General features: G+C 40.5%; 3 protein-coding genes and 1 non-coding gene across 6 annotated transcripts in view; 1 reads left to right on the forward strand and 3 right to left on the reverse strand.

The window, feature by feature from the left end:
- LOC130918832 (glypican-5-like) overlaps nucleotides 1-5,778 on the reverse strand; it is a 79,325-nt gene extending 73,547 nt beyond the window's left edge. The window contains exons 1-3 of one of the 2 annotated variants that reach the window (XM_057840939.1): nucleotides 5,709-5,778; nucleotides 3,963-4,025; nucleotides 126-220 (exon numbers count right to left, since the gene is read on the reverse strand). In XM_057840939.1, coding sequence (XP_057696922.1) covers nucleotides 126-177 — 52 coding nt within the window. In that variant the 5' untranslated portion in view covers nucleotides 178-220; nucleotides 3,963-4,025; nucleotides 5,709-5,778. Of the gene's footprint in view, nucleotides 1-125; nucleotides 441-3,962; nucleotides 4,026-5,708 lie in introns of those variants that run through there. The other variant, XM_057840938.1, reaches the window with a different exon arrangement.
- Nucleotides 5,506-5,577, reverse strand: trnap-cgg (transfer RNA proline (anticodon CGG)). Its single transcript has one exon. It is a non-coding gene; the product is annotated as a tRNA-Pro (tRNA).
- A 73-nt stretch (nucleotides 5,779-5,851) lies between the features above and the next one.
- On the forward strand, nucleotides 5,852-18,902 carry dtymk (deoxythymidylate kinase (thymidylate kinase)). Of its 2 annotated transcripts, XM_057840942.1 has the most exons (6): nucleotides 5,852-5,970; nucleotides 6,663-6,793; nucleotides 6,859-6,967; nucleotides 8,466-8,556; nucleotides 13,669-13,866; nucleotides 13,934-18,902. In XM_057840942.1, the coding sequence occupies exons 2-6, from the start codon at nucleotides 6,664-6,666 to the stop codon at nucleotides 14,042-14,044; spliced, it is 639 nt and encodes a 212-aa protein (XP_057696925.1). In that variant the 5' UTR covers nucleotides 5,852-5,970; nucleotide 6,663; the 3' UTR covers nucleotides 14,045-18,902. The 2 variants fall into 2 exon arrangements, with proteins under 2 accessions (XP_057696925.1, XP_057696924.1); XM_057840941.1 differs by having other exon boundaries at nucleotides 5,865-6,793.
- Nucleotides 14,614-27,242, reverse strand: atg4b (autophagy related 4B, cysteine peptidase). The gene is made up of 13 exons (XM_057840940.1): nucleotides 27,159-27,242; nucleotides 26,054-26,155; nucleotides 25,911-25,982; nucleotides 25,748-25,846; nucleotides 25,577-25,678; nucleotides 25,435-25,507; nucleotides 22,544-22,623; nucleotides 22,289-22,479; nucleotides 21,634-21,712; nucleotides 21,416-21,561; nucleotides 21,286-21,342; nucleotides 21,115-21,208; nucleotides 14,614-16,664 (listed from the first exon to the last, which is right to left on the reverse strand). The coding sequence occupies exons 1-13, from the start codon at nucleotides 27,166-27,168 to the stop codon at nucleotides 16,591-16,593; spliced, it is 1,179 nt and encodes a 392-aa protein (XP_057696923.1). The 5' UTR covers nucleotides 27,169-27,242; the 3' UTR covers nucleotides 14,614-16,590.
- Between the last annotated feature and the right edge of the window lie 557 nt (nucleotides 27,243-27,799).

Consider the following 27,799-nt stretch of genomic DNA (forward strand, 5'->3'; position numbering starts at 1 on the left):
AGGTTGACACAAGACTGCAATCTTTCCAATAATTATGATGCATCTAATTTGTAGGACTGTGTAACCTTTTCAGTGATCAGGCTGTGATCTCCCATGATGATTAAAAAGAAAATTGTTTCACTGACCTGTTTGGGGACTGTCTGGCACGAGATCCACCTGGCCAATCTGACGCATCATGTATGCTGTCTTCACCTCATGACAGCTGTCTGCATTTGCTGATCTACAGCCAAGTGTAAAAAATAAGTAGAATAAAATAACCCAACACAAATCCACGTTTTGTAAGGCGGCACGGAACATTGCAACATCTCAGTTAGAATAAAAATAAAAACAAGCAAGAGAATGGTGCACATGTGACATGTGAGTCCTAAAAAGGGTTCCACTCTGCACACTGATTGAAAACTGCATGTGAAGCTTGAGACTGTCTGGCGCTCACTGTCAGCTTCATTGCCCTCCTCGCCCCCAATCACCACCCCTCTCTCTTTCTCTCCCTCGCTCTCGCTCACACTCTTGGATTTACTCACTCCCATAGTCAGAGGTGGGCAGAATAGCCAAAAAATTGACTCAATTAAGAGTAGCGTTACTTCAAAATAATATTACTCAAGTAAGATTAAATGTAGTCATCCAAAAAATGTACTCAAGTACAAGTTAAAAAAAAGTATTTGGTGAAAAGAAAAGTAATGAGTAACATTGTGAGGAAATGCTTAGAACAGAGGTCCCCAAACTACAACCCGCGGGCCAAGTACGGCCCGCCTTCACATTTGGTCCAATGATTTTTTTTTTATTATTATTATTTTTTTCAATAGTGTTATTTATTTCCTGTTTTTTTATTTTTTCTGTGAAGAACCCAGAGAGGGTTATTTGGTTATTATCTATTTAATTAATATTATATTATATTATATTATATTATATTATATTATATTATATTATATTATATTATATTATATTATATTATATCATATTATATTATATTATTATTTTTATTTCATTTAACTTTTGTTCCGTGAAGAATCCAGAAAGGGTTATTTGATTGTGGCTTTCTGAAAAACTATAAATTTTTACATTTAGGCACTCCTGCAATCATCACACTTTTTCTGTTACAAACTGACCCATCAGAGAAGGGAAAGGTTATGTGGCCCTCACAGGAAAAAGTTTGGGGACCCCTAGCTTTAAATGTTTGATTTTTTTTTTTTTTTCTAAACAATGGAAACAATATTCCCCCCCCCCTCCAACCACCCCACCCCCACCCCGAGTCATCACCTTATCGTGGTGGGGGGGTTTGCGTGTCCCAATGATCCTAGGAGCTATGTTGTCTGGGGCTTTAAGCCCCTGGCACGGTCACCCATGGGGGGGTGAGGGGCCAGACAAAGCATGGCTCAAAATGACCCCTTATGACAAATAAAATAAATGGACTCAAGTTTCCCTTGCCCGGACGCGGGTTACCAGGCCCCCCCCCCTCTGGAGCCAGGCCTGGAGGTGGGGCTCGAAGGTGAGCGACTGGTGGCCGGGCCAGTCCCCATCGGGCCCGGCCGGGCACAGCCAGAAAAGGCAACGTGGGTTCCCCTTCCCATGGGCTCACCACCTGTGGGATGGGCCAAAGGGGTCGGGTGCGTAGGGATTTGGGCAGCAGCCACAGGCGGTCCAGCCCCCAGCTGAAGAAGCTAACTCTTGGGACATGGAATGTCCCCTCTCTGGCAGGGAAGGAGCCCGAACTGGTGTGTGAGGCAGAGAAGTTCCGACTAGATATAGTCGGACTCTCTTCCACACACAGCTTGGGTTCTGGTACCAATTCTCTCGAGAGGGGTTGGACTCTCATCCACTCTGGAGTTGCCCACGGTGAGAGGCGCCGAGCAGGTGTGGGCATACTTTTTGCCCCCTGGCTTGGTGCCTGTACGTCGGGGTTTACCCCGGTAGACGAGAGGGTAGCCTCCCTCCGCCTTCGGGTGGGAGGACGGGTTCTGACTGTTGTTTGCGCTTGTGCACCGAACAGCAGCTCAGAGTACCCACCCTTTTTGGAGTTTCTACCATCACCTATGGTCACGAGCTGTGGGTCGTGACCGAAAGAACAAGATCCCAGATATAAGCGGCCGAAATGACTTTCCTGCGCAGGGTGTCCGGGCTCTCCCTTCGAGATGGGGTGAGAAGCTCGGTCATCCGGGAGGGACTCGGTGTCAAGCCGCTACTCCTCCGTGTTAAGAGCCAGCTGAGGTGGCTCGGGCATCTGGTTCAGATGCCTCCTGGACGCCTCCCCAGAGAGGCTATGTCTCTCAGCTGGCCTGGGAACGCCTTGGGATCTCGCGGGAGGAGCTGGTTGAAGTGGCTGGGGAGAGGGAAGTCTGGGCTTCCCTGTTAAAGCTGCTGCCCCCGCAACCCGACCCCGGAACAAGCGGAAGATGATGGATTGATGAATGGATGGAATTTTTTTACTCAGCACAAAGTTTTCAATATGAAATGTTATTATTAAGCCAAAGAAATACGGCAAGAGAAAAAAATGTACAAAAATGAAGTATTTTTCGTCTAAAGAGCATGAGTGTCCTCTAGTAAAGGAAACATATTTCCTATTATGAAACTTAAAGGATCATCTCTCCGGGTTTCCGTGGTCAATCGTGCCAATTACAAACAGTGAGAGAGGTTAAAATCGGCGCTTCCGAGTCATGTTGGTGGTAGCGCGCTATGTCAAATACTTCATTTTTTACGGTGCTTTAAAGCCGCCACATGATTGAACAGGCTGGCATGATCATAGAAATGCAAGCTTGAGTCTGATTGGTATAATGGAGTCATGTGATTATTGTTGCAAAGTCTCTTTGGTGAAACTGGTAAAGCCACTGTTAGCGTGTATGGCAAAGAAAAAGCAAAATCTGATATGTAGAATAAAAAGGAAAAATGTAACGACTAGTGTAGCCCAAAGTAGCGGAGTGAGAGTAGCGTTTGTACTTCACAAATCTACTCACGTAAAAGTAAAAAGTATGGCTTGGTAAAACTATGCTTAGAAGTACATTTTTCTCAAAAAGTTACTCAAGTAAAGAGTAATTGTAACGCGTTACTACCCACCTCTGCCCATAGTGCCTAATTGACATTCACATTCCATATTTTTTGGCAGTGCATCCCACAGAAATTTATCCCACAGAAAACGCAATTGTTTGTCTAATAATAATAAACACTATCATTGTCTATTTCCTTTTTATTAGGAAAAAAGACTGAATTTCTTTTAATAACGCATGCACATTAAAACGTAATTATCACCCCAGGTTCTTCTGTTTTACTAGAATGCTTTACAAGTGAAGAGGTGAAACCTAAAAAACACATTAAGAGACATTTGAGCATTGGCACCACCTACTGTATTATCTGTGGTTTCGCACTATTCTCCTGCAACCACCACTTTTTAAATATTTGTTTATTTGTGTCTCAAATGCCCAAATGGATGAAGTACGCATTGTAGTCTTTGAAATAAACTGTATTATTGTTTGAATCAGAGACGACAAGACAACATTTAAAGTCCCACTGCTACCATGTCTTTCAGACTAATTAAATGATTGAATCTTATCTAAAAGTATTGAAAATCAATTATAAAGACTTACACACATAACTATTGAAAATGTGTAAAAATAATAATTATCATGATAACAATGATTAAATAATTAATTAGCTTTTGTAGCAGTTTGCCACATCATAGTTGACACCAATGATGTGTCAAAAGGGAACGATTCCAGCTGGAGGAATATGAGTCAGTGAAAAGAGTAGTCAAGACTGGTTGAGTTTACTGTGTAACGAGTCAGAATACGAAATTCAAAGTGGGTCAAAGGAGGATCTAAGTCCTGATGAACATGATTCCAGAGGGATTCTACTAAACAGGTTCAACCGGAGGCAGAATCACACGGTACAGGTGATGAGCCCGACACAGAAGCAATAGCTTTCACTCCATTTTCATTGGATCTCAGGCGAATACTGAATGATAAATATCTTACCTTTATGACTCTCGACTCTACACAACAGCAAGCATTCCAATTGAAGCAGGAATAAATTATCATCTGAAAATACAGTATTAAAATCAAGGTTATTTTTACTGGTGCACTTTTTTAAAATGGCTAGGTTGAGTAAGAACGGAAGAATATAGTCCAGTATTGTGTAATGCATTAATTGTGAGAAGTAAACTGTTAAATTTACCATTTAAAAAAAAAAAAACGCTTAAAGGCTTGCCACGAGTGGGCATCGAATTCACGACCTAAAGATTATTAGACTGATGCACTGCCTGCTGGAACGTGACACTTCTGCAAAATATACTTTACAAAAAGTGTGTTGCACGAACGCAAACAATTTGATGTATAAATATGCTGCACTTGGTTTTCATGACATCGGTGAGATCAAGGCCGGCCCAGCCTATACGCAAACTATGCAGCTGCTTAGGGCCACCACTAGGGGACCCCCAATCTGGCAACCTCATTATATACGCTGTTAATAGAGAATCGTGAATAATGTGGCGCGCATTGCCGTTTATCTATGCAAACATCCATTTTCTTGTCATTACAATCTGGCAACCTGGGGAGTGACGTTGAACCTGCTTTGCGATGATTGGTGCTCAAACTTGCTTGGAAAATAGATGACATACAATGACATGTATGATTACAAATAATTTTTTAACATTACAATAACATGTATGGTTACAAAATTTACCCTTGTAATTTTATGAATTGATTCCACAGGATTTATAATATTTTCCTTTTAATTTTCCATTAACCTCTGTTTAATATTGTCTTTTTCATTCATGATTTTGTGATTTTGTGACTTAAGGCTCCGGTTTCCATTGAACATCAAATATATTCAAAATGATTAAAATAAATAATGACAGGTGAAAACGTTTCATTCTAATCTTTTTAAAAAGATTTTATTTGTGAATATTATAATGCGTTGATAACAAGATGATTCATTCCTGTAAATTTGGTGCATTTCTGATTTGCAGTCCAGATTTTACTGAAATGTTTTCATTAAAGTTCCTTTTTTTTCCCCTAAGAAGTTTTAGAAGAAGAAAAAAAGCGTGAAATGTGAAACGTGAGCTGTAAACATTTTAGTTCCCAGCTCTGAGCTAAATAAATAAATGAATAAATAAATGGATATTGAAATTGAAGCATTTTAATGGCACAATTAATAATTAATTTAATTGTGTATTTATGTATTTAATTTTTGCACTCCTGGTCCTCCATACATGCTTCCAGATTTCAGTTTCCAATATAAGCATCAGAATGAAAATTGAAATCAGATTAAAAAGGGCAAAACAATTTTGGATGATTTAATTTCATTACACAAAACAAGAAATGCTAACAGCATTTGTTAGCATGTTTCTAATTTTATGCGGGAATTCAAATTTTAAATTGTTTGAATATTAAGAAAATATATTAATTCCGCCAGCAAGACCAACTTCAATCGTCACTGTAATTATTCATATTGAATTAAAGAGCGATTCATAGAACGATCGCTATTGACGATTCGACTCGATTAGGAACCAAAAAACTCGGGCTCGTCCGGGATTTGAACCCGGGACCTCTCGCACCCGAAGCGAGAATCATACCCCTAGACCAACGAGCCACGTGTCTACATATGCCGTCATCTTAAAATTTAAAGTCAACAAAAACACATCATGTACATTGGATATATTTTACATCACCCAAACGAAATCGCTTCAAGATATGTGTACCAATTTGTACACGGCCACACACCATGCGAACTTCTCTTCTAGCTTCGCCGACTGTATGAGTGCGTCGTCTCGTACCACACTCGACAACAATAGCCTTCGAACGACGTGATGACGTTGCACTGACGTTCAAGGGGAACCTTGTTTACAAGCGTATGCGTGCATACTAGTCGCCATCTTTGGACGGTATCTAGGGAACGTCATTCGGCGGAAAACACGACACAATTTTTAATACACATTTTCGACAAGGAGTAGCGCTTACCCCAGCAAGGAATATTCTAAAATAAGTATAATGGTTTATTATGTACAAACCGTTAAAATTTGTGTTGTTCGATATGCTTTTAGGGAATTTGACTAAGTTTGGCACTTTGTTGCGATCAAAATAAGAGTTAAATAATCGGCATTCGAAAGCTGTAAAACGCTCTGTTCCTGTTTTTCCCAAACAAACGGGATTGATAAAGAAAATACTGTATAGGCTTCATAGTGTGTTCAACTCCTCTCCAAAACAGTAGTGAGAGGTAGAGTACTTTCAAGGCCAAATGCCCAACGCAGATAAAGAGACTCCCCCTTCTCATTACCCGATCGTGACTGCGACCTCATTGCGACGGATTGCTACTGCGCACGGGTACATCGACGCCATTTTTTTCCCGAGGGATGACGGGAGATATAGGGTAGATTAAACGATTTAAATACATTTAATCAATATTTTTAAATCGGTTGTGCATGTGAGGTACACTCTGATCCAGCCAGGGCCATGTAAAGAGGGTTACGACACTCTTTGATCTAGCCGCGGGTGGTCACGTGGTTCATGTTGGGCGTGGGTAGTTCACTTCCAAGTTCCAACCACAAGCAGCGCTGTAGTGCAGGGCCATGCGTTTAGATTTTGCATGCATTACCTATGCGATACCCCTTCTCCTCGTATTCTCTTGGGCGGGAATTTCATAATAAATCTCTTGGCATTAACATTCATGTCGGCCAGCATGGCGGCGAAGAGAGGGGCTCTCATCGTACTGGAAGGGGTGGATAAAGCCGGTAAGACCACCCAATGCAAGAAGCTAGTGCAGGCGTTGCAACAGATCGGCCACCCAGCGGAAATGATGAGGTTCCCTGGTAAGGCTCGACGCTGACTTCGCCTAACTTCCGCTGCTTTAACTGTGTTTAATGTTTGTTGGTAGACAGAAGCACAACTATTGGAAAGTTAATAAGTGCTTACCTGGAGAAGAAGAGTGAGCTGGAGGACCACACGGTGCACCTTCTTTTCTCTGCCAACCGCTGGGAGAAGGTGTAAGTTTTCATTAACATTCATTCATTTGCCCTCTCCTTGTCAAACTGAATCGGACGTCCTTTGCCGTCAATGGCAGAAAATAAGTTAACATTGGCCGTCACTCCAAATAAATTAGACGTCTGTCACCGTCAATGGCACTAAAACGTGATCATTCTCTGCCAGTCGGAAAAACGAAGACATTTATTTTGATTAAAAAAATATTTTTTATAAAAAAAGAACACCTTGGGAAAACGTTTTCAGTTAAAAAAAAAATATATATATATATATATATATAACAAAAGTTGTTGTTTTTTTGGCTAAAACGCCAAAGTATTTGTAGCACAATTTTTTTTCCTGATAGTCTTAAAGAATGAAATTGAATTTTGTGAGCAAAATGAAGTCTTATTTCAGAAATTGAGTATAACTTGTGTTTTGCAAAAACAATTTTGCCTCTGAAAATAGCTGATTTACAAAAAAAAAAAAATTTTTAATTCAAACTTCTAGTCTCAAAGCAACACTATGTAATTTTTAAACCTTTATAAAATATTTTCATAATATTTATGATATGTCAACTGACAACTAGTTGAATAACACCTCTTTTATATCTTGAGGGGGTCTGTATCGCTGTCACCGACATTAACTTTACCACACAAAAAAAAACTACAAATTTGCTGACTGCTTTACGGCATACGTCACTTACCCCTTTCCTATTCGTAATAAAGACAGAAGTCGATGCGAATGATTTTGCGCGAATTTTGCAAAGATGGCAGAGCAACAAAACAGACAAAAAAAATTTGTCTGAGGAGGGGAAAAAAAGCCCGGATTTCACTCGGGGCCCAAAGTGTTTTCTTTGAAAAAATGACAGTGTTCAGAGCAGGCCCGGTCGCCTGGATACCGCAGATAATAATAATAGAACCCCGGTTCTGACGAGTATGGGTGGGGAGGACGGGGGGGTAGCATATGCTATTGTTTAGCCACAACTGGATTCATTACCTTATTAGTATTCGTCCTTCACTCAGCCACTGGAAACAGAAATGTTGTTTAATCCATCTGCAGGCAACCGGGAGATTGATTTTTGATTGATTATTTTACAACACTTTGCGGGTGTGTGCTGGTCCTCATGGAAAACGCAGTCTTCCTTAAGGCAAAACACTACAGCTTTTGTCCACCGGCTGTGTCACTAAAATCGACCAAAACTGAAAAATTACCAAGTGTTTCTTTAAAGAATAACATTGAATTTTGCGAGCAAAAGAACAAAACTTAATCCAATTCCAATACATTTCTTAAAAACTGGGAGACAAACTCCAATTCCAAGTCCTTTTTCAAAAAGTCAGAAAATTGAGAATATCTTGTGAAAAATTTGTGAATAAAGGTAATTTTCTCCATTGAAAATAGCTGTTCTAATACAAAACTTGTAATTTTTTAAAATGACAAAGTTGTACATACTTATTTTCATCAAATTTTGTGACTTTTCTGGTGTATCAATACTTTGTTCTTCGTTTTTTTCATGTTTTTCAGGCCTGAAATGAAAAGAAAGCTGGAACGAGGAACCACGTTGGTGGTGGACCGATACGCCTTCTCAGGGGCCGCCTTCACCAGCGCCAAACCGGTGAGGCCAAATGTCAACATTTAATGAAACTAGTGGGGAAAATCTTGTGAAACAAGTCAGAAAATACAAGAAGCAGTGATGTTTTGTAAATCAAGTTCAAGATAAACTACGAAGCCCCCGGGCTTGTTCCCCAAATGTCATTAAAAGCATAAGCATGCATGCTCTCTACTGGCTAACTGGGAAACTACCTGCAACAATAAGTCCGCAATTGTTTAATGTAATTAATCGCCCTCAGAAAAAAAAAAAAAAAAATTTTACTCGGCCTCTGAGGATCAATTTAGACTGGGAGCAGCGTATGGAAGAACTCACAGTCGAAATAGATGGGACGTCTAGTGCCGTCAATGGCCCTGAAACATGAGCATGCACGGTCGAGCGCTCCAGACTAGTCGTCGTCATAGATGACATAAATTCATCGACGAGCACACCATCTTGCCGACCGTTAATAAAGGGTAAAAAAAATATATCCTTGGAAAGTTGAGAATGGCAGACGCTCGGGATTCAAGCAGGGAAAGCGGCTCAAAGCCAAAAAAAGAGCACCAGGGTGACCAAAGCATTGACTTATTTCAACGAAACAAAGGAGGGTACACTGCAGTCTATGTAATGCCAAGCTTACACACCACGGCAGCACGTCGGTCGTGAATAAACACCTGAAGCGCCGTCACCCAGGTATAATTTTGGAAGACGACAGGAGACAAGAAGCTGGCGGATCGTAAGTCCAAATAACGACATTTTATATTGAAGTTCCCTTTATGTGGGTCGTACGACAGTATTAGGGGCTAATGTCGGGCTAATGTTGCTGAATAAGCTGTAGGGGTGCAACGGTTCAGTTAGCCCACGGTTCGGTTTGAACCTCGGTTTTGAAATCACGGTTTCGGTTCGGTTTCGGTTTGCGTTTGCAATGTCTGACTTTCCAAAAGACTGCCTTTATTTTGCTTTTAAGAAAATGAAATAAACACTTAAAATGTAAACATTTTTAACTGTTAAAATGCCTCTTAGCTCTTTGGCTAGTGTAGTGACTGACTACTGAAATACGCACACAGTAGTAAAAATAACTTCAAACGAACAATTGCACATTAGCTTGAACTACTGAGTGAACTGACTGAATATAAACGACAGTTCAGGGGAAACAAAGAATAACGAAAATAAATGCTTGCAACAGCAAAAAATAAAAAAAAATACTGACCGTTTTCAAGTAACATTGTTCTGTACAGTAAAGTCAAAAGTGCAACATCAGTTACAGTTACTGTTAATAGATAATAGCTATTATTTAGATTTTTATTATTTCTTTTTTTCAAGTTTGAGATTCTTATGCAAAAACACAAGCCCGTCGACATTCTCTGGAGCAAGGCGAGAGCGGCATGCACTGACAATGTCCCCTGCAGTGGAGAAAACTCTTTCGCTTGGAACAGAGGTTCCTGGGACACAGAAGTGCCTTTGAGCAACTTTTGCCAAATAGGGGAACTTGCCCTCTTCCTTCTCCCACCATTTAAAAAGAGTGCCATCCACATCGAGACAGTCTTTTGAAATGTACAGGGTGACTTCCTCCTCAACTTGCAAGTGAAGGGGGCTGACCTGTTCCTGCTGTGTTATATTTTCCTCTCCTTCTGCATTGTTGTCCACGGGGAAACCAAAATGTTGCCACACCGCAGATTTAAAAGAAGCCGGTGTTTCCTCAAAATTCGGTCCCTCCACTCCTCTGCTCGCCATAGCTTTTTCTGTTTTCTCTCGTTTCACTTTCACTTCGCTCGTAAGTGAGAGAGGGCGTTACTCGGCTCCTTCCATCAAACTTTTTCAAAACTGTTTTTCATTGCATAGCCCCAGACATACTTCAGATTATAAATACTTCTCTCCAAACAGGAGAGTTTCCTCAGACTTTAAAAACTGCAGTAATAAAACCTCTCCTAAAAAAACCTAATCTGGATGCCTCAACCATTAGTAATTACAGGCCAATATCAAATCTGACATTCCTGGGGAAAATTATCGAAAGGGTTGTATTCGAACAGATCCAGAATTATATGATGCAAAACAATCTTTTTAACTCATTTCAGTCTGGATTTCGACCACAACACAGCACCGAGACTGTGCTTATCAAAGTCCTAAATGATATTCGTCGGAATACCGATGCAGGCAAATCATCTGTTCTGCTACTATTGGATCTCATCGCCGCATTTGACACGGTTGATCACAACATACTACTCAGCAGATTGGAACAGTGGGTAGGGCTTACTGACACTATTCTTCAGTGGTTCACATCCTATTTACATGATAGGGATTTCTTTGTGTCAGTCGGAAACCATCAGTCAGAACGAACCAAATTCACGTGTGGAGTCCCTCAAGGGTCAATTCTTGGACCACTCTTATTTAACATCTATATGCTTCCGTTAGCTCAGATAATGGAACAGTATGACATCTCCTATCACGCCTATGCAGATGACACACAACTGTACATTTCTGTGTCCCCACATGATTATAGTCCCTTAGTCACCCTGAGCAAATGCATTCATCAAATCAATGAATGGATGTGCCAGAATTTTCTCCAGTTAAATGTGCAGAAGACCGAGGTGATCATTTTTGGGCCAAAAAAGGAAAGGTCAAAGATAAGCAGCCAACTTAGCACAATGTCACTTACAGCTACAAATCAAGTCAGAAACCTTGGCGTAATTATTGACTCAGACCTAAAATTTGATAGCCTTTTAAAGTCCGTCACTAAATCCGCTTATTACCACCTAAAAAATATAACTAGAATTAAGGGGCTTCTGACTCAACAAGACATGGAAAAACTGCATGCATTCATTTTCAGCAGATTGGACTATTGCAACGGTATATTTACAGGTCTTGATAAAAAATCAGTCAGGAAGTTGCAACTGGTACAGAATGCTGCAGCCAGAGTCCTCACAAATACAAGGAAGCTGGACCACATTACACCAGTTTTGAAATCGCTACACTGGCTTCCAGTAAGTCAAAGGATAGACTATAAAATACTACTGCTCGTCTACAAAACAATGGCCTTGGACCAAAATACATGCTTGACTTGTTAGAGTCCTATGAGACATCTAGACCCCTAAGGTCGTCTGGAACCGGTCTTCTGCATGTTCCAAGAACAAGAACCAAGCAGGGTGAGGCAGCATTTAGTTATTATGCTCCTGACCTCTGGAACAAGTTACCCGAACGTCTGAAGTATGCTCAAACTGTTAGCTCTTTTAAATCAGGGCTAAAAACGCTTTTGTTTAGCACTGCATATCTATAACTGTCTATATATTTCAGTCTACCTGCTTTCTATTCCTCTTGTTTTTATCTCCATTGCTGATTTCAATTATTATTAGTAGTAGTACTTTTTGTTTTATTTTTATTTTATTTATTTTTATTCTGTGATTAAATGCGATCTTTGTCTTCGTTTCTACGTTGTGTTAAATGTGATTTTTATGATCTTCATGTGATGTAAAGCACTTTGAATTGCCTTGTGTTGAATTGTGCTATATAAATAAATTTGCCTTGCCTTGCCTTGCCTCTTATTACACAGGCGCTTGACAGCGATTGGACATTTACTCGCGGGGCGGGAATTTCTCCACAGCTGCGCTTCACTGTTCTTCTGTGTACACAGGCACACAGAGCTCGACCAATTCATTCCACACGCGTTCGGAATAAATTAATTTCAAAACCGAAAAGGCGCGGTTCATAAAGGCGTATTGAACCGTACAGGGCGAACCGTACGGTTTGGCTTTGAACCGCAAACCGTTGCACTGCTAATAAGCAGCTGTGTACTTTACATAGAGCGTTGCCGCCTACGTTATTAAAATCAACAATATTGGAAGCATCTTGTGTTTTAGAATCGGTTTTACAAATAAGGAAATCCCTATTATTTTGCTTCATCTACATCAATATTGTACTAATGGTTCGTCGTAGCACCCAGCAAAGGTACATGTATGTAATGTGCGTAGCGGCTCACAGCTACATTACCCCTACGTAATAGTGTGACTTTTGTTTCTCGGTCGCTAGACCCCAAACTTTTGAACGGTAGTGTATTTGGCCCTTATACTCCATCGTTGTGTCGTATCAACGTGCATCATTAAGCTTCTGTGATAGGTGACATTTGTTTATCTACTCTGCTGGTGCGCACACTAATGCTGAGAACAGCATAGGCATACCACAAAAGAATTGTTTTGAAACTTGTGTGAAAAGTAAAGTCAGTGTTCTGAATGTGTTTCCATTCCATTCTTTGACCTCATTGTTTATTTGTGATTTATTATTGTTCTTTGTTTATTTTAGTGCTGCTACGATTAATCTATTAACTCAAGTATTCGATTAGGAAAAAAAGATTCGGATTAAATTTGGCTGCTTCGAGTATTCGTTTAAAGTGGCGTTGTAATGGTTTATTTTGAAAGTGTTTGCATTTAGTTTTATTGATTTAGGTGGATACACTGCCCTCTAGTCTGCCACATTTCACATGGCTGAATCCAGCTGCTCCATGGTAAGACCAGCATCAGCTAAGATTTTGTTTGAGCTAATGGTTTTTGAATGCATTCATAATTTAGTTTAGGTATATTTTGCCGTTTTTTGGGGGGGAGGGGGGTTATGCGTCCGAACCATTTGTTAAGAGCATTGTAAAAAAGATGTCAGCGTTTAATAGCATTTAAGCTAGAAGACTTTTGCTATGTAAGTTAGCCAACTGTTCTTTTGTTGTACTTATTCCTCATTTATTTTTCTATATCATTTGAGGCTAAGTTCAGGTATTTTAATTTTTTATGTTCCTTATCAGATTACTTGATTATTCAAACTATCCGTAGCTGCAGCCCTAGTTTATTTGTACTTTAATAAAGAATTTAAGTGTTCTAAGATGTTATTGTGAATTAATAATCGTCAACAAAAATTGCAAGATAAGTTAAAAAAAAAAAAAAGTTCATAAAAAAATTATTAGACTAGTCGACTAATCGTTAAAAAAGTCTGCAGACTAATCAGTAGAAAAATTATCGTTTGGGACAGCCCTACTGCACAGACATGTCACCATCAATGGTAATGGCTGTAACATTGTACTTTCTTTTTCAACATCTTTTTAAGCAGCACTGGAGCCCTTTTGGGTAGTCTAAACACAGAATATTGTGGTGATCATTTTAGGGTTTCAGTCTAGACTGGTGCACCAAATCGGACGTGGGTCTTCCCAAGCCGGACGTGGTTTTGTTCCTGCGCTTGAGCCCGGCCGAAGCAGCTTCACGAGGTCATTACGGAGAGGAGCGCTATGAGGACGCCGCTTTCCAGAGCGCAGTGCTGGACCGCTTCACACAGCTCATGGAGGACCCGTCTGTCAACTGGGAGGTGAGGACACCAAAAACCTAAATTAGCACGCGATCCGCTTCCATCTTTGATGTGGTGCGTTTGTCAGGTGGTGGACGCATCCGGCAGTATTAATGACGTTCATGACAACATCGTCCAGAAAAGCTTGGACGCCGTCGACGCGGCGCAGACGCAACCTCTGGGCGAGCTTTGGAAATGAACGGCTGGTGTTGCAAACAACATTGTTGCATATAAATTAGAATTGCCCTGCAAAATAGTCGAACAACTTTTTATAGTCATTATTTTCTTTTACAAAAAGGTCAATTTATAAAGAACAAAAATTGGATAATGGTAGCGCCTTCACATAAGATTAACCGTTACAGTATGTGTGAGCAAAGGGCCGCAGTGGGTGCGGGTTTTTGTTCATACCCATTAAGAGTACACCTTTTCACAATCTGGTGTATTACAATTAAGTGCATTCAGTTGATTGCAGGCAGGTGCTTTTTGTTTCTGCTGAAACCTCATTGGTTGAACTGTCTGTGCTGGACCAATTGGAACAAAGACCAGGACCCACTGCGGCCTTCGAGGACCGGTTTGCCCACCCCTGCCTTACAGCGTTAGTGGTTGCGACAGTTGACAGCTAACCAAAAGCTGACACTTCAGAACTTCAACCCTTTGAGGGTGACTATTTTTGATCATTAAAAAAATAGAAATATCGTAATTCATTATTGTATTCATATTTATATAATTAATACAAAATACACTTATAAATACAATGTTCAGTAACGCTTTAAAGTTTGTTTGTTTTTCAAAGTACTGTACTTAACTCATTGCAAGCCATTGATGGGGAGGATGACCTTGAATGCTTGTCTTTCAATGCCATTGACGGCCCAGGACGTCTAAACCATTTTACTGGGAGTGACGAATGAACCTTATTTCATTCAAAAACTTCTTGTTCAGCTTTACAAGTTCAAAATCAACCTTTATTCTTATTAAACCATCACTTATATAAGTATTCTCTTTCCTAAAATTGTATTTTTCTCATAAAATGACAGCTATTCTTTATTATCTGTATAATTTGTTCAATCAATTTTCAATTAAAAAATTACCAATTGAATTTCAACATCTAATAGGACGCTAATTATTTAGCCAATTTTTAAAAAAAAAAGTGTATTCCGCATTCTCTGTGGATGTTCCCTCAGTTGTTTGACTGTTAAGAAAATACGCAAATTTATAGACGTGATGCCAAATTTTAATGACTTTGAAATAAATGGCAACGTCTGGCTTCAAGAAACAAAGAAATCGTGATCAAACAATTAGCTCTGCAGTATAGACTTCCTGTGTGACAGTGTTCATCATTCCGGCTCCAACTTTGGCTGCTGTTGCCAGTCCAGTTTTGCAGGTTGGAGCCTTGTCATAGACCATTCATCTTCCACCTCAAATTTTCAATTGGATTAACTGTTGCAATAATTCTGGCTTTTATAACTGCATATGCAGTCTGATAAAAAGTACTTTTTTATCATACTAGCTGATTGCTCATGCCAGATCAGCTTTGTAAGTTGGAGCCTTGTCATGGACATTTTTCTTCAAGTTGTCCCACTGGTTTGCGATAAGTATCAGATCGAAAAACGTTTAAATGAAAAATTTTGGGTGACTTCATATCATGATAACAAATGCTTACAGATCATGCTTCTGGTAATTTATATAAAAAAATTAACCACGTGTGCTTTTCTGTGACAGCTTGCAGTCTGAGACATTTACCTGAGTGCCAAACTGATTTTAAGCAATCTGGCTGAATGCTGTTCGCAGATATGTTTTGCAAGTTGTAGCCTTGTCATGGACCGTTTTCTTTCATTTCCACTACAGATTTTCAAAGAGATTGATATAAATATCAGAATAAAGTAAATGGAAGCAATTTTGGGTGATATTACATGCGATGAACAATGGTAAACAGCTCCCATTTCTGGATAAAAATTGTTTTTGTGTAATGACACGGAAAATGCTAACAGCTCATGTTTCTGGCCAAGTTGGTTTTTGATTTGAAATTGAAAATGGATTGAATGAATAATATCCAGGTTCATTGTCCTTTTTTTTTTCTCAAATAAAGACCTCAATTCCTGTTCTGTTTCTTCCCAACATTATGCTTGGCAAACAGTTGAAAGTGACTGGACACATTTTTTTGTGAAATCTTTTCAGTTAGAGTTTATTTCTCACTTCCCTCATGTCAGTCCCAGAATGTTAGGGATAGGGGGGAATTTAAGAATGAACCTAAACGGTGCAATGTACAGGAAGTCCACTTGTATGCATTTCTGTGACAACCTGCTGAGGAAACTTTGTGATACTCTTGGCTCATTGGCCCTCTGAGAACATGCCTGAAGTTTCTTGTCCTTTTTAGTCACATGGCCTCGCCTTGCTCTCTTTGCTTCTGAGAGTGGTGAGTGAATAAATAATCTGGTGGCCAAGGATACTTTTTACAGAGTGGTCATGTAGCATCAGTTGAAGCAGGTTAAGGGACGGATTTGGAGTTAACAGCAGGGGAAGGCAAGGCACCGTTCTGATCTTATAAACGTTAGTTTTGCAGTTAAGACTCCCATGGAAACAAGTTTGGAGGTGAGGATGCACATACCAGTTGCATCCCGCCTATTCGGGGTCAGCGTTCCTGACCCGGAGCGCATTTTTTTCCCGTCTTGAAATGCGGAAAAAGACGAATCTTTTTTTGGTTTCTTCATTGAGGTGTTTAACCGTATTGGATGGTTGGCGCAGTCCTCACAAAGAAAGAATCTCGAATTCTTCGTCCTCGGAATCAAAGAAGCGCTCTAGGCGGTCGGAATCGGAGAAATCTGGAAGCACAAACAGAAGGGTTTGGGTTTCAGTGCCATTGATGACGATAGACGTCCAAGTAATTTGAATTAGGAGAGGCCCTCCCAGCTCAGTAATGGTTGGATGTCTATTGTCTACGTAGCCAATGAGAGCATAAATGCTAATGATTATAAAAGGTTTTTTTTCCCTTTATTAGGCAGTGGAATATTTGTCGGTAATGCCCAAGAAACTTTACCTTTAGGAAAAAAAAAAAAGACAAAAACAGTGACTGACTTTTTTCTTTTTTTGCTTTAGCAACCTAAGGCTCCAAATATTCCTATAAAAATTTTACATGTCAACAATAGAGCTGGGAATCTTTGGGCACCTAACAATTCGATTACGATTCAGAGGCTCCGATTCGGTTATAAAACGATTATTGATGCACCCCCCTCCTTTTTTTTTGTTTTTTTGTTTTTGTTTTGTACATTAGTTCCAAAATTGTTCAAAAATCCTCCCAGGCTAAACCAAACTACTATTTCAGTATCAAGTTAACATATAACGGTAGACAAATATACAAAAATAACAGTTAATAAAGAACTCCAGTCCCCATTCTGTATCAGAAGCTTTAAACTACATTCAATTAATTTAATGTTGTGAATCAACTGTTACAGTTGTTCAAATTGCTCCTGTTATTCCATAATTTTAAAAAAGTTTTAAAACTATTTCATCATTTATAGATAGAGTCAAGACAAGATTCTGCCGATGTAGGAGTATTTTAGATAAAAAGTTAATTAGGTGCGCTACAACAGAGCCTTCTAGAGAGGTCTACTGCTTTAAGATGGCGGCCACAGGCTGTTTTTGCTATGGGCAATGTGGTCGTGCCGTGCCGGACTAATAAATTATATATATTAAAAAAATATATAGAGAGCAGGCTCTCTGTATTGCGCTTTTGCTTGTGCATGCACGCACATGAATGCCGTGGCGCCACCTGCTTTTTCTTCTTGTCCTCCCGCTGTAGCACTTGCGCACGGCCGAGGCACCGCCCTCTTTTTCATTTTCTCCTGTTCTGGCGCCTTGCGCGTGTACACAACTCCACAACTCCTCATCCTCGTGGTACTTCTTTTTCAATATGGAGCAGCGAGAAGTTAAAAACAAACTGAAGACGGGCGAATGGAAGAGGCAAGAATGCACCAGTAGGAGTGAGGTGTGGAAAGAATTTCAATTGATCGTGGAAGATGCAACAAAAAACTGTGTCGGCTTCGTCGAATGCAACAAATATATACCCAAAACTTTCCAAGTTGGCAAGAAAAAGTGTTTTGCATCCCTGCAAGCACCAGCCGCAGCAGCTGCGAGAGAGTTTTCAGCGCTGCAGGCCGCACAATAGATCAGTGGAGAACGTCACTGAAACCTGCCAGTGGACGAATCTTATTCCTGCACGACGATGACCAAAAAATATAAACAGTGTAGTAAGCCATAATATCCTGCTGTTCAAATCGCCGTTTTTAGCCCGAGCCGGTCTAGTTATTTCCCTTATTTCACAGGAAAAAAAGAGCAGGACATGAGGCCACAAGTTGCAGACTGCAATCAAGGCCAGCCCGCAGTTTAAAAGCTTTTATTTCATTTGAATTTTTTTTAATAATTTATTTTTGGTATCGTTGTCATTACAATAAAGAATGTTATTTCAAAGCATTTGTAGTTTTTTTTTTTTTTTTTTTTTTTTGCTGCTGTTCCCTCTCGTCAATGAGGCGCGTCCATGTGAGACATCCCACACACTCAGAAATATATTTAACAAACTTTCCCAGTGTTATTTCGTTGTATAAATGATTTTATAATTCTCATAAAAATATGTAGACTATTTAGATATTGAGTAAACTTGCATTTTTTTTCTGACAACTGTGAATTTGTTACGAAAGACACTTATTTATGCACACAAAGGCAACAGAAATGTGATCCTTTTGAATCTTCTCCTCTGTGTCTGCAAAACCGCATTTTTTTTTTTAAAATATTAAACTTTCCCAGCGTTATTTCGTTGTGTAAATGTTTTTATAATGATATAAAAATATGTAGACTATTTAAACATTAAGAAAACTTGCGTTTTTTTCTGCCAACTCGAAGAAATGAAAATAAGTTGATGCGGTTTTTTTTCGCGTCACTCCAACATTTTTTTTTTTTAATCGGGTTTTTTTCGGGCTCGGGCCTGCAAATCTAGTTATTTGATCGGGTTCGGGCCGTGTCGGGCTGGATTTTTTAGGCCCGAACTAGGCTCTAGTCAGAAGAAAAGGCAGGGGGAGACGGGAGGGGGATCAGCTGCTCGCAACTGCAGAGTGAGTGAGCAGGACGAGTCTCACTCACTCTCAGAGGAAAAGCAAGGAGGGGGGCGGGGAGAGACTATTTTAATAAAATAACGTAAAAAACGTAACACATTCTTGAGTTTGATGTCGGCGGGGGGGGGGGGGGGGGGGGGGCTGATGGGGTGGTTCGCCCAGGGCGCGAAAGTAGCCAGGACCGCTACTGATGGCGGCTGTTTACTTACGCCGGAAAGTCTGTCATTTCGCATCTCTGTTCAATAATACATGTTCTAACACCGACGTCGTCTGTCTTTTGCATCTACTTCTACATATATATGATATCTACTGTAGCCGTATGTTTATAGCAACTAGCACCTGGGCGTTGTTTGTAGCGGCTGTCAGCCGCAGTCAGGTATGATTGTTTTTTTTATCTAGCGGCATGAGTTGAACATGATATTTACTAAGCTTGAGAACGATAAACCGATACGACCGGATATCCGGTTTTACAGGTGAGAGATACAGCTGTATCGATTGTAAAGTTACCATTCGACAGTAATTTGCCATTAAATATTCAACGAACCAATAGTAGAGCTATAATTCGGCTATCGCGAGCACAAGAATCGGCTTCTAATGCCTAATTCAATGCATTGCTTAATGGAATGATAATTTAGCTTTTACTTCACTTGCTGCGCTTGTGTCATTCACCACACAGCGTGCTTAGATTGAGACCGCACGCATGCTATAATATGGACAAGCACAACTCACGGTATGGTTGCCTCTACTTCCCATGCATTTCGGCAGAACCGCTACTAGTCGCCGTCATTGCCCGATCGTCACGGGCGTGTCACAACGCAAGAGCTAACAAAACCACTGTAACGCACACTCCATAGCTTTTTCTTCACAGCCCAAAACGAAAACGAAACCTTTAGTGGCAACGAAGCAACATGCTAAAACAATGGGCAGTTTGCGCACCGACGCCAGCGACGTGCAGCGATTGATTTTCAACGCACCCAGGAAATACAAAAGTCGGACTTTGAAGTGAGGAAGGCAGCCAGATCTGTTCGCATGAGACAGAGCTAGTGTGAAGTGAGGAGCGGTACAGGGATCGTGAGTTTTTAACCCTGGAAAAATAACCCACTACAATGGTGGAAAGGGCAGCACGCTCCTTTGGAGATTTTTTTTCCCACGAAACGCAGTCTACTTAAACATTAACACGTGGATTAGTTTATCTTCCTCAAGAAAAAATCTGCCCTTCAAAAAAGATATGGACAGTGATGAGGAATAAAAAAAATGTGGAAGCACAGGAATAAGTGAAAGACTCTGCTGTGTATAAGTTAAAAGTAATGATTATTAACCTGTCTGTCTAAAATGCCATGTTTTTATTCCCCCAATTATACCAGTGGTAAAGCATAATTTATTATTTATTTATGATAACATTGCAGGTTTAATTCTTTTTTTTCTAGAGCTGCTGCATATAATTAATATTTTTTGTTGGTAAGATGTTTACGTTGAAAGTTTGCACTTAAATTGCTTACCTCTTGTGTTCCAAACACCAGGAAATACACTAATTGATTGACTGCACTTTATTGTTGTCTGTCACTGGAGTTTTATTTTATTATAAATCCCATCCAACAAAATGACGGTCATATAGTAAGCCTTATTTTTATTTTTTTCATAAAAAAATAAAACATAACATTGGTATGAAATTTTGCTGTTTAATTTTGCTATTAGAAATGTGGTCTTTTTTATATGTTTAAAATACGGTTCGAACACACACAACAAATGTTTACTATCGTATCGTTTTCACTCTGTATTGAACCGTATCGTTCTTAAACTGTATCGAATCGTATCGAATCGGTCGACCTTAAAAACGTATCGTTTTTTAATCGAATCGTAACCTGTGTATCTAGATACATATCGAATCGGCTTCATGCCAGAGATTCCCATCCCTAATATTTACTCTCGGTCCGTTCCTCATTGCGTCCCAAAGACCACGCTGACTGTGTTTTACTTCCGCTTTACCTGGTATAATTCAATAATCGGAATTTTGGATATTTGTGAATCGTTCTCGAATCTTCCACGGCGAATAATCTAAGAATCGGAAATTTCGCACGCCTCTAGTCAACAATAACTATGACACTCATCAATTGAAATCTAATTAATGACTTTTATCGTCATTTGTTCTAAAATTTGAGAAATTTACCCGGAGTAAGGTTGAGGGCGTCCACGCTGACCATGTGTGATGGCTGACTGTCCACAAGCTCAAACATGGGTAAGCCTCCTCTGTTGCACGATAACTAGACAAAAACACGTGTAAAATGAGTGATTTTTGTCCTAAATATGCATCCGGTCGAAAAAGCGGAATTTGCCTGACCCTCCTTATTCGCATGCACCAGTCATCAAAGTCGTCCTCTGTTCTGCAGAAGAAACCCTGAAGGACATATGTTGTGTTATTAAGTTGACACAGCACAAAATGGCTGCCACGGAGCAGGAAGGTTAATTACGGCAGCGATGGACGGGTCCAGTTCGCAGATGTGCATGCGGCAGGGCGGGTGCTGGCAGTGGTACGTGTCGTCGGGCACCTGGCCATCATCGCAGGGTTCCACGGCGGGCTGTGTGGTGTGAGGGTCCAAATAGATCAGCTCCTCACCTGGAAAGCGGGAACCCAAGAGAGGTTAGCGAGATGGCAAACAGTTGACAAGACAAATAGGGAGAGACATACCGACGTAACCGATGAAGAAGTGAGCGCTGTTTGGTTTGCCACCAATAACGCCCAGCGACTGAGGCAGCATGAAGCATTGCTGTAGGAGCATAACAACACAGTTGAAATATTGGGTGTTTGACTAACTGACATAGTAACACACAATCTGGACACCCACAGGAAGTCAAAAATTGTGCAAAAGTATTCAGACAATTCCAAAAGGTTTGTTTGTGTAGCTCTCCTGATACTTTAGCAGACTTTTGTCCACATTTTGAAATTCCTTCACTGTTTCAACTGCTTTCCGTTGTCCCAAAACTTTTGCATAGACTGTTTCAATGTCTTTCACTTATCCCAATAGTTTTGGATACACTCTTTCCACTTCCTTCAGGTGTCCTAATACTTTTGACCACACGTTTTCCACTTCCTTCAGGTGTCAACTTGCCTTTGTGTCCAAATACTTTTGCCTACATTTCGTCTGAACTCACGAGCTGCCGTTGACAGCGATAAACTATCATTCCATCGGCGCTATCCCTCCCAGAAAAATGGATTGGACTCTCTTTTGCTGATAATTATATTTAAATATTCTTTTACTAACTATCACAACAAATATTCTGTGAATATTTGTACTAAACACATCCCTGGGCTGGTTGAGAATGAGTGAACACAAGAGCGTCACCTTGAGCGTTTGAATATAGGCGTCGTTGATATCGCTAAGTCCCAGCCTGAGCGGAATGAGCAGGACGAGCGGTCTCCAGAGTTCCACGTCCTCCCCGGCCAGAGCGCAGGCGCCCTCCACGCAGCCGTTCACGTCGCCGCTCGCCTCCGTCGAATCGCCGCACGCGTCCAGCCACGGCATACACAGACGTTCTGCGATTAACATCAGTTGTCATCACTTTTGCCGTCTTTTCAAAACCGATCAACACCCACTCACTGATCTCTTCGATGACCACTGTGTTGTCCATAGCCACGTGCACCACCAACTTGCTCCACGTGTCGAACACCACCAGCTTTCTGCACAAGAACAACAAGAAACGGTGGCCTTTATTGGTAAATGGCTTTCTGTACTTATGCTGGACAATATGATAATATACTGTATATTATATAGCCAAAACAATACTTAGATCAAATTGTCATTCTTCAATTGGTACTACCTTCTAGTTTTAATTATCTATAATGTGTGACAGCTGCTAGCCCCACAAAATGAACTGGACGTCTGTCGTTATCAATGGGTGTTTTTATTGAAAATGTTATTTTTCGTAGGGGTTATAAAGCAGTTCTTACATTTTTTTCACTACCTTCAGATTGAAGCAGGGATTTTTTTTTTTAATTCATAAGGATTTTGACAACAGTAGATAAAACATTTATAGACCTATTGACGTATACCAGATATTTGACATTTATTTCATTTTGTGATTGAAAATCAAACAGACAACAAAAGGTACTGAATGTCTATGTCTTGTAGTTCTTAAAAGATAAACATTATGAGTTAAAATGATTTGATATTGAAACCCCTCTTTTTTTTTTTTCTTTTCGTTTTTGTACAATTTGTAAAATTAGTTTAACGAGTATGTCGCCATTGTTGTTGATGTCGCAGAGCAGAGACATCACATGGTTACGCTGCAGGGCGGTGACATCACATGGTTACACTGCAGGGCTTCCAGAGTATGACTCTAGCAACATGAACATGTCATCGAGAGGAACATTAATGAGTATGACAAAACTGGATATTTCACAAAACGAGCAGCAAAAGCAAAATGAAGAGGAAAGACGGGATGAGACGAAACGAGAGTAAGGGGGAAAAGACGGTGTTCTGCCAAAATGTGATACACCGGCGAAACGTCCTACAAGAAGCTAATTTGACACCCGAAGACAGACAGAACATACTAAAGATGCCTTAAGAAAATTCTTAAACGCAGTAATATCAAATAAGGGTAGTTTAAATACACTACGTGACTAATGTGGTCAACAGATCAACAATCTGCTCTAAAGCTACTGCAACACAATGCTTAAAAGTATGAGAAGGAAATACCGTGATTTCTGGACTATTGGGCGCCCCTGATTACAAGCCTCACCTGTCATGCCACGTCGCTTCCCGTTTTATTTTGAAGGCTTCACCCTCTTCATCGTTGCGTACTTGCCCTTCCTCGTGTCATCTAATTACCTATTGTTTCCACCTGCTCCCCATTACCTTGTGTGTATATAATGCCCTAGTTCCCCTAGTTTTGTGCAGAAGTGTCTTTCTTCCAAGGTCAGTCACGTCAGCCTCTCGCCATAGCCTGTCATAGTGATACTGAATGTTATCCTCCCCTTGGAGCGCTTTGTGTTTGAGCCTTTTGATCTTCGCCATCTTGACTTTTTCCTCCATTTGGAGTGTTTGTTTTTGCCTTTCCTCCCTTTTGGAGTGCATTTTTGTTTGAACTGTGATTGTGGGTGCCCTGACTTATTCCTCCGTTGGAGAGCTTTTTGTTTGTACTTTTTTCTCATCCCCGCATGTCAGCGGAAGAACCTCTGTTTTCAAAATAAAGTTTTTGCCTGAACCTCCGCAACTGAGTCCGCCTCATCATCTCGGCCTGACATCACCCAGTACATTTTTAAAGGAAAAAACATTTGTACATACATAAGCCTCTCCTGCCTATAAGCCGCGTGTGCCCATTTAGTAACATGAGATATTGACAAAGAAATACACAGTTTTCAAAATTTTAAGAACACATCTTAACTTTTCGTTCCAAACAACGCCAGCAAGCACGGCAGTTATATAGCAGCGGCACGGAAGTTACATAGCATCAGCACGGCGGTACAGCAGTAATTGGGCTGGTTATTAAAAATATAAAAGTCTTTGTTAGCCATCTTCATCTTCCTCTTGTGCACTCAAACCATGGAAGTCTTCACCCTCAGCGTCGGATATGAAGACGCTCAGATACACACGCCACGCACCTACTCAGTCTCTTCTTCGCTGTCGCCTTCAATGTCTCCCATAATGAGGCAAATTCACTCCTGAGCCCGTGCCGTCCTCCTCGTCACGCAGCAGACTGGCCCCTCAAAACCCGTTGGTGATGGCGGACTTCTGTATTTCACGCTGCCAGGCTCCCCCGGCATACCTGTGCAATAGCTGCTCTTCGCATGAGGCGAGTCTTGGCAAACGATCTCTGCCGCGAGTCATCAAAACCTCCCATACAACTCGGATGGCCAATTTAATTTTTTCTAGCGTTTTCCATGATGCAGATCTGCCAATTCTACTCATGCACAAAGACGACAGTCCGCCACCTCTATTCAAGCACAACGTACAAAGTTAAACCACCAGTAATAGTGCAAACTAGCGTCTTCCTCGACACTTATATTCCACGTGTCTCACTCCCACATTCCATGCTCGAGCGCCTCTGGCGGCCGTCAGAAATATGCACAAATTGGCCGCATCACTGCACACGCCGCAGGATCCAAAATGAGGGGAAAAAGTAGCAGCTTGTAGTCCGGAAATTACGGTACACGCAAAATGTATTTTGAGGCAATGAAAAGGTAATGAAAGACTCAATAAAACACAAATAGTAAGTACTCGCCGCTTTTAACCAATGTGGGCATGTGTTGGATGTCTCGCCATATAGTATTAGGGTTAGTAAGTATTCGTTGAGTGACACTGACAATCTACGTCATCACCTCGGCGTCCACTGCGCACTTAAAACATGGCGCCCTCCGTAGGTCAAAACGCACTAAATATTATAGATTTTTTAATCAATGGCAATATTTTATGTATTTCTAATAACATATTTTAGTAAAAGAGAACAATTGTGGCTTATTAAGGCCTGCAATTCCCAAAAAGTGACTTACTTGAGAACTTGCGCAACTGTGTTTGGTCCGTACCACTGTCCAATGGGTTTGCCTTCGCCGACTCCCATTTGAGCTGCGGGATTGAGTCCAAAAAACAGAATAAGACGAGTGCTGAGTTGAATTAATAGCTGACGGCACTCACCGATCTGATGTATGGAATAGTAACTGTCCTTTTTATCGATGAAGGCGTTGAGAATGCTGACGTACTCTTCTCTCTGCTTTTGTCCTGATGACCATCGCCAGTCTGCAAACATCATAAACAGTCGGTCTTGTATAAATGGCACGTAGGCGTTTATATGATAAAATACGCTACCTCGGCCCAAGTGTCGACACATCAGCGCCTCGCCAAGGATCATCTGCCCACACCGCAGCATGCACCCCCAGCCTGTGTCCGATGTGGGCCCCGTGCCGCCTGAAAACCGACATACGCGTTGAAACCTTTGGCAGAAATCTTTGGACGCTCCCACGACACTTACCTATGGGTGGGAAGTTTTTTCTGTATGTGAACCAAAGCCGCGAGGTGACGTCTGATAGAATGTCATCTTTCTCTGTTAGGGAAACGACAACTTGGTACGGTTAATCATTGGGTTTATATTTGTAGTCTAAATCTGGCGTGTACCTGTGAGACCGCTATATTCTCTCCCTAAGATCCAAACAGGGTCTGAGGTCTCGGGGAAATCCTCAAACTCACCAAAACGAAGCGTGTCGTACGTTAAAGTCGCTGTCAAAGAAAGAAGACAGCAGTGAAACATTATCATTCACTTTACGTTTTTTAATTGTCCATGTTTATTAGCTAGCAGGCTAATTAATAGACTGCTTTCTTATTCACTGACAATGATCTAAGATAACAGGATTGTACCATATTTTTACTGTAGCACATGGAAAGTCGCTATTCTCGTGTTATTTATTGCTGAGAAATGTGAGTTGACGTATCATATACTTTCACATGACCATGAAAATAAAACTTTTAAAAAAATAAACAGGTGTTCATTAGTGTATATCTGCCTCTTACTGTACCAGCAAAGCATTTAAATTATTAATGAATCTAATTCCAATTGTATCGAAAAATTAAATGAAGTGAAAAAATCGAAAAGGTCATATATATTTAAGTGAACAAGCATTTGTTATGATTTGTATGTTAGCTAGCAAGATACTTCCTGGTTCACTGAGGACGTCAGAAACGACAGTACCATAAAGTCACAATAAGAGGTACACTAATTTGAGCTTTTCTTCCCAGGATTTTCTCATTCGACCACTTAACATCCACAATAAGCTGTCATTTGTCAAACCCGAGTCATAGGGAAAGATATTTAGCACTTTTCTAGTACCATATGAGAGTTGTCATTTACCTTTTGGTAATGATGACTGAGCAAACACTCAAATATTTGCATTATCAAACCAAGCAGGAACGACTTATTACGACTTGACATGTACGAATTGCACATGCCATCGACACACAACGTAAGAGTTTTATTTAATTAAAAAACAAAAAAGTCGCCAAAAATAAAATCGAAACAGCAGGCTAGCACAAACTAGCAGTTAGCTTTGGTCATCACTTTAGCAAGGCTAACGCCAACGATGATCAGGAGGAATGTTACTTCCAGAGTGGGTTCGGATTCCAAAAATACGGTGGTCCGCAGTGAACTTTTGTTCGTTACTCGTTGCTGTTGTTGTATTGTTTTGACAACAATTACCGTAATTGTTGCTCCAAAATATCGTCTTACCTGCGTCCATCCCGACGAGCTATGGACTTGTTTGTTGTTCTCGGGCCACTCTGGCCCGCTCGACCAATAGCGAGAGAGGAGTCGTGCGGAAGTCCCGAGAAAGGCTGGACGTAGCACGAGCAACCAATAAGATTGGACACAAGGCCAGCAATGACCAATCAAAAACTGTTGACGTGGGACGGCTAGAGAACGCCGTCAAACACAGGACGGCGCTGTTGAGTGGAACACAACGTGATTTTTCAACGTTTGTAAATATCAGAAATCTATTTTTTATTTTTATTAATTCACCGGGTATTTGTGTTCTTTTAACCACACTGAATTATATTGTAGTGACTTTTATCTATCCGTTCAACAATTGATGACGGTTAGTTTTCAATGATTTGCAAAATAACAGTTAACAAGAAAACCAGTTATGCCCTCTCATAATTTTTATTTTCCCCTCATTTCCTCGCATTTAAATGCAAAACCTCAATTTAAACGACTTAACATAGGATGTACATTAAAATTGAAGATAATGTAAAGATATATTTGTTAATGTACAGTGCTTGTAAGTACATATGACTTACATTATTCAGTGTAATGGAATATACAGTGGAGCAAATACGTATTTAGTCAACCACTAATTGTGCAAGTTCTCCCAT

The sequence above is a fragment of the Corythoichthys intestinalis genome, chromosome 7, assembly GCF_030265065.1.
Source record: "Corythoichthys intestinalis isolate RoL2023-P3 chromosome 7, ASM3026506v1, whole genome shotgun sequence".
NCBI classification, from domain to species: domain Eukaryota; kingdom Metazoa; phylum Chordata; class Actinopteri; order Syngnathiformes; family Syngnathidae; genus Corythoichthys; species Corythoichthys intestinalis.

Bases quoted from the DNA above. Each gene is read 5' to 3' on its own strand.
- dtymk (XM_057840941.1), top strand. From the start codon at position 6,571: ATGCATTACCTATGCGATACCCCTTCTCCTCGTATTCTCTTGGGCGGG. The intron at 6,794-6,858 runs GTAAGGCTCGAC...GTTTGTTGGTAG, and splicing joins GGAAATGATGAGGTTCCCTG to ACAGAAGCACAACTATTGGA. The intron at 8,557-13,668 runs GTGAGGCCAAAT...TGATCATTTTAG, and splicing joins CCTTCACCAGCGCCAAACCG to GGTTTCAGTCTAGACTGGTG.
- atg4b (XM_057840940.1), bottom strand. The intron at 21,713-22,288 runs GTGACGCTCTTG...ATGCTCCTACAG, and splicing joins CCTATATTCAAACGCTCAAG to CAATGCTTCATGCTGCCTCA. The intron at 21,562-21,633 runs GTATGTCTCTCC...CCCGCTTTCCAG, and splicing joins CTTCTTCATCGGTTACGTCG to GTGAGGAGCTGATCTATTTG.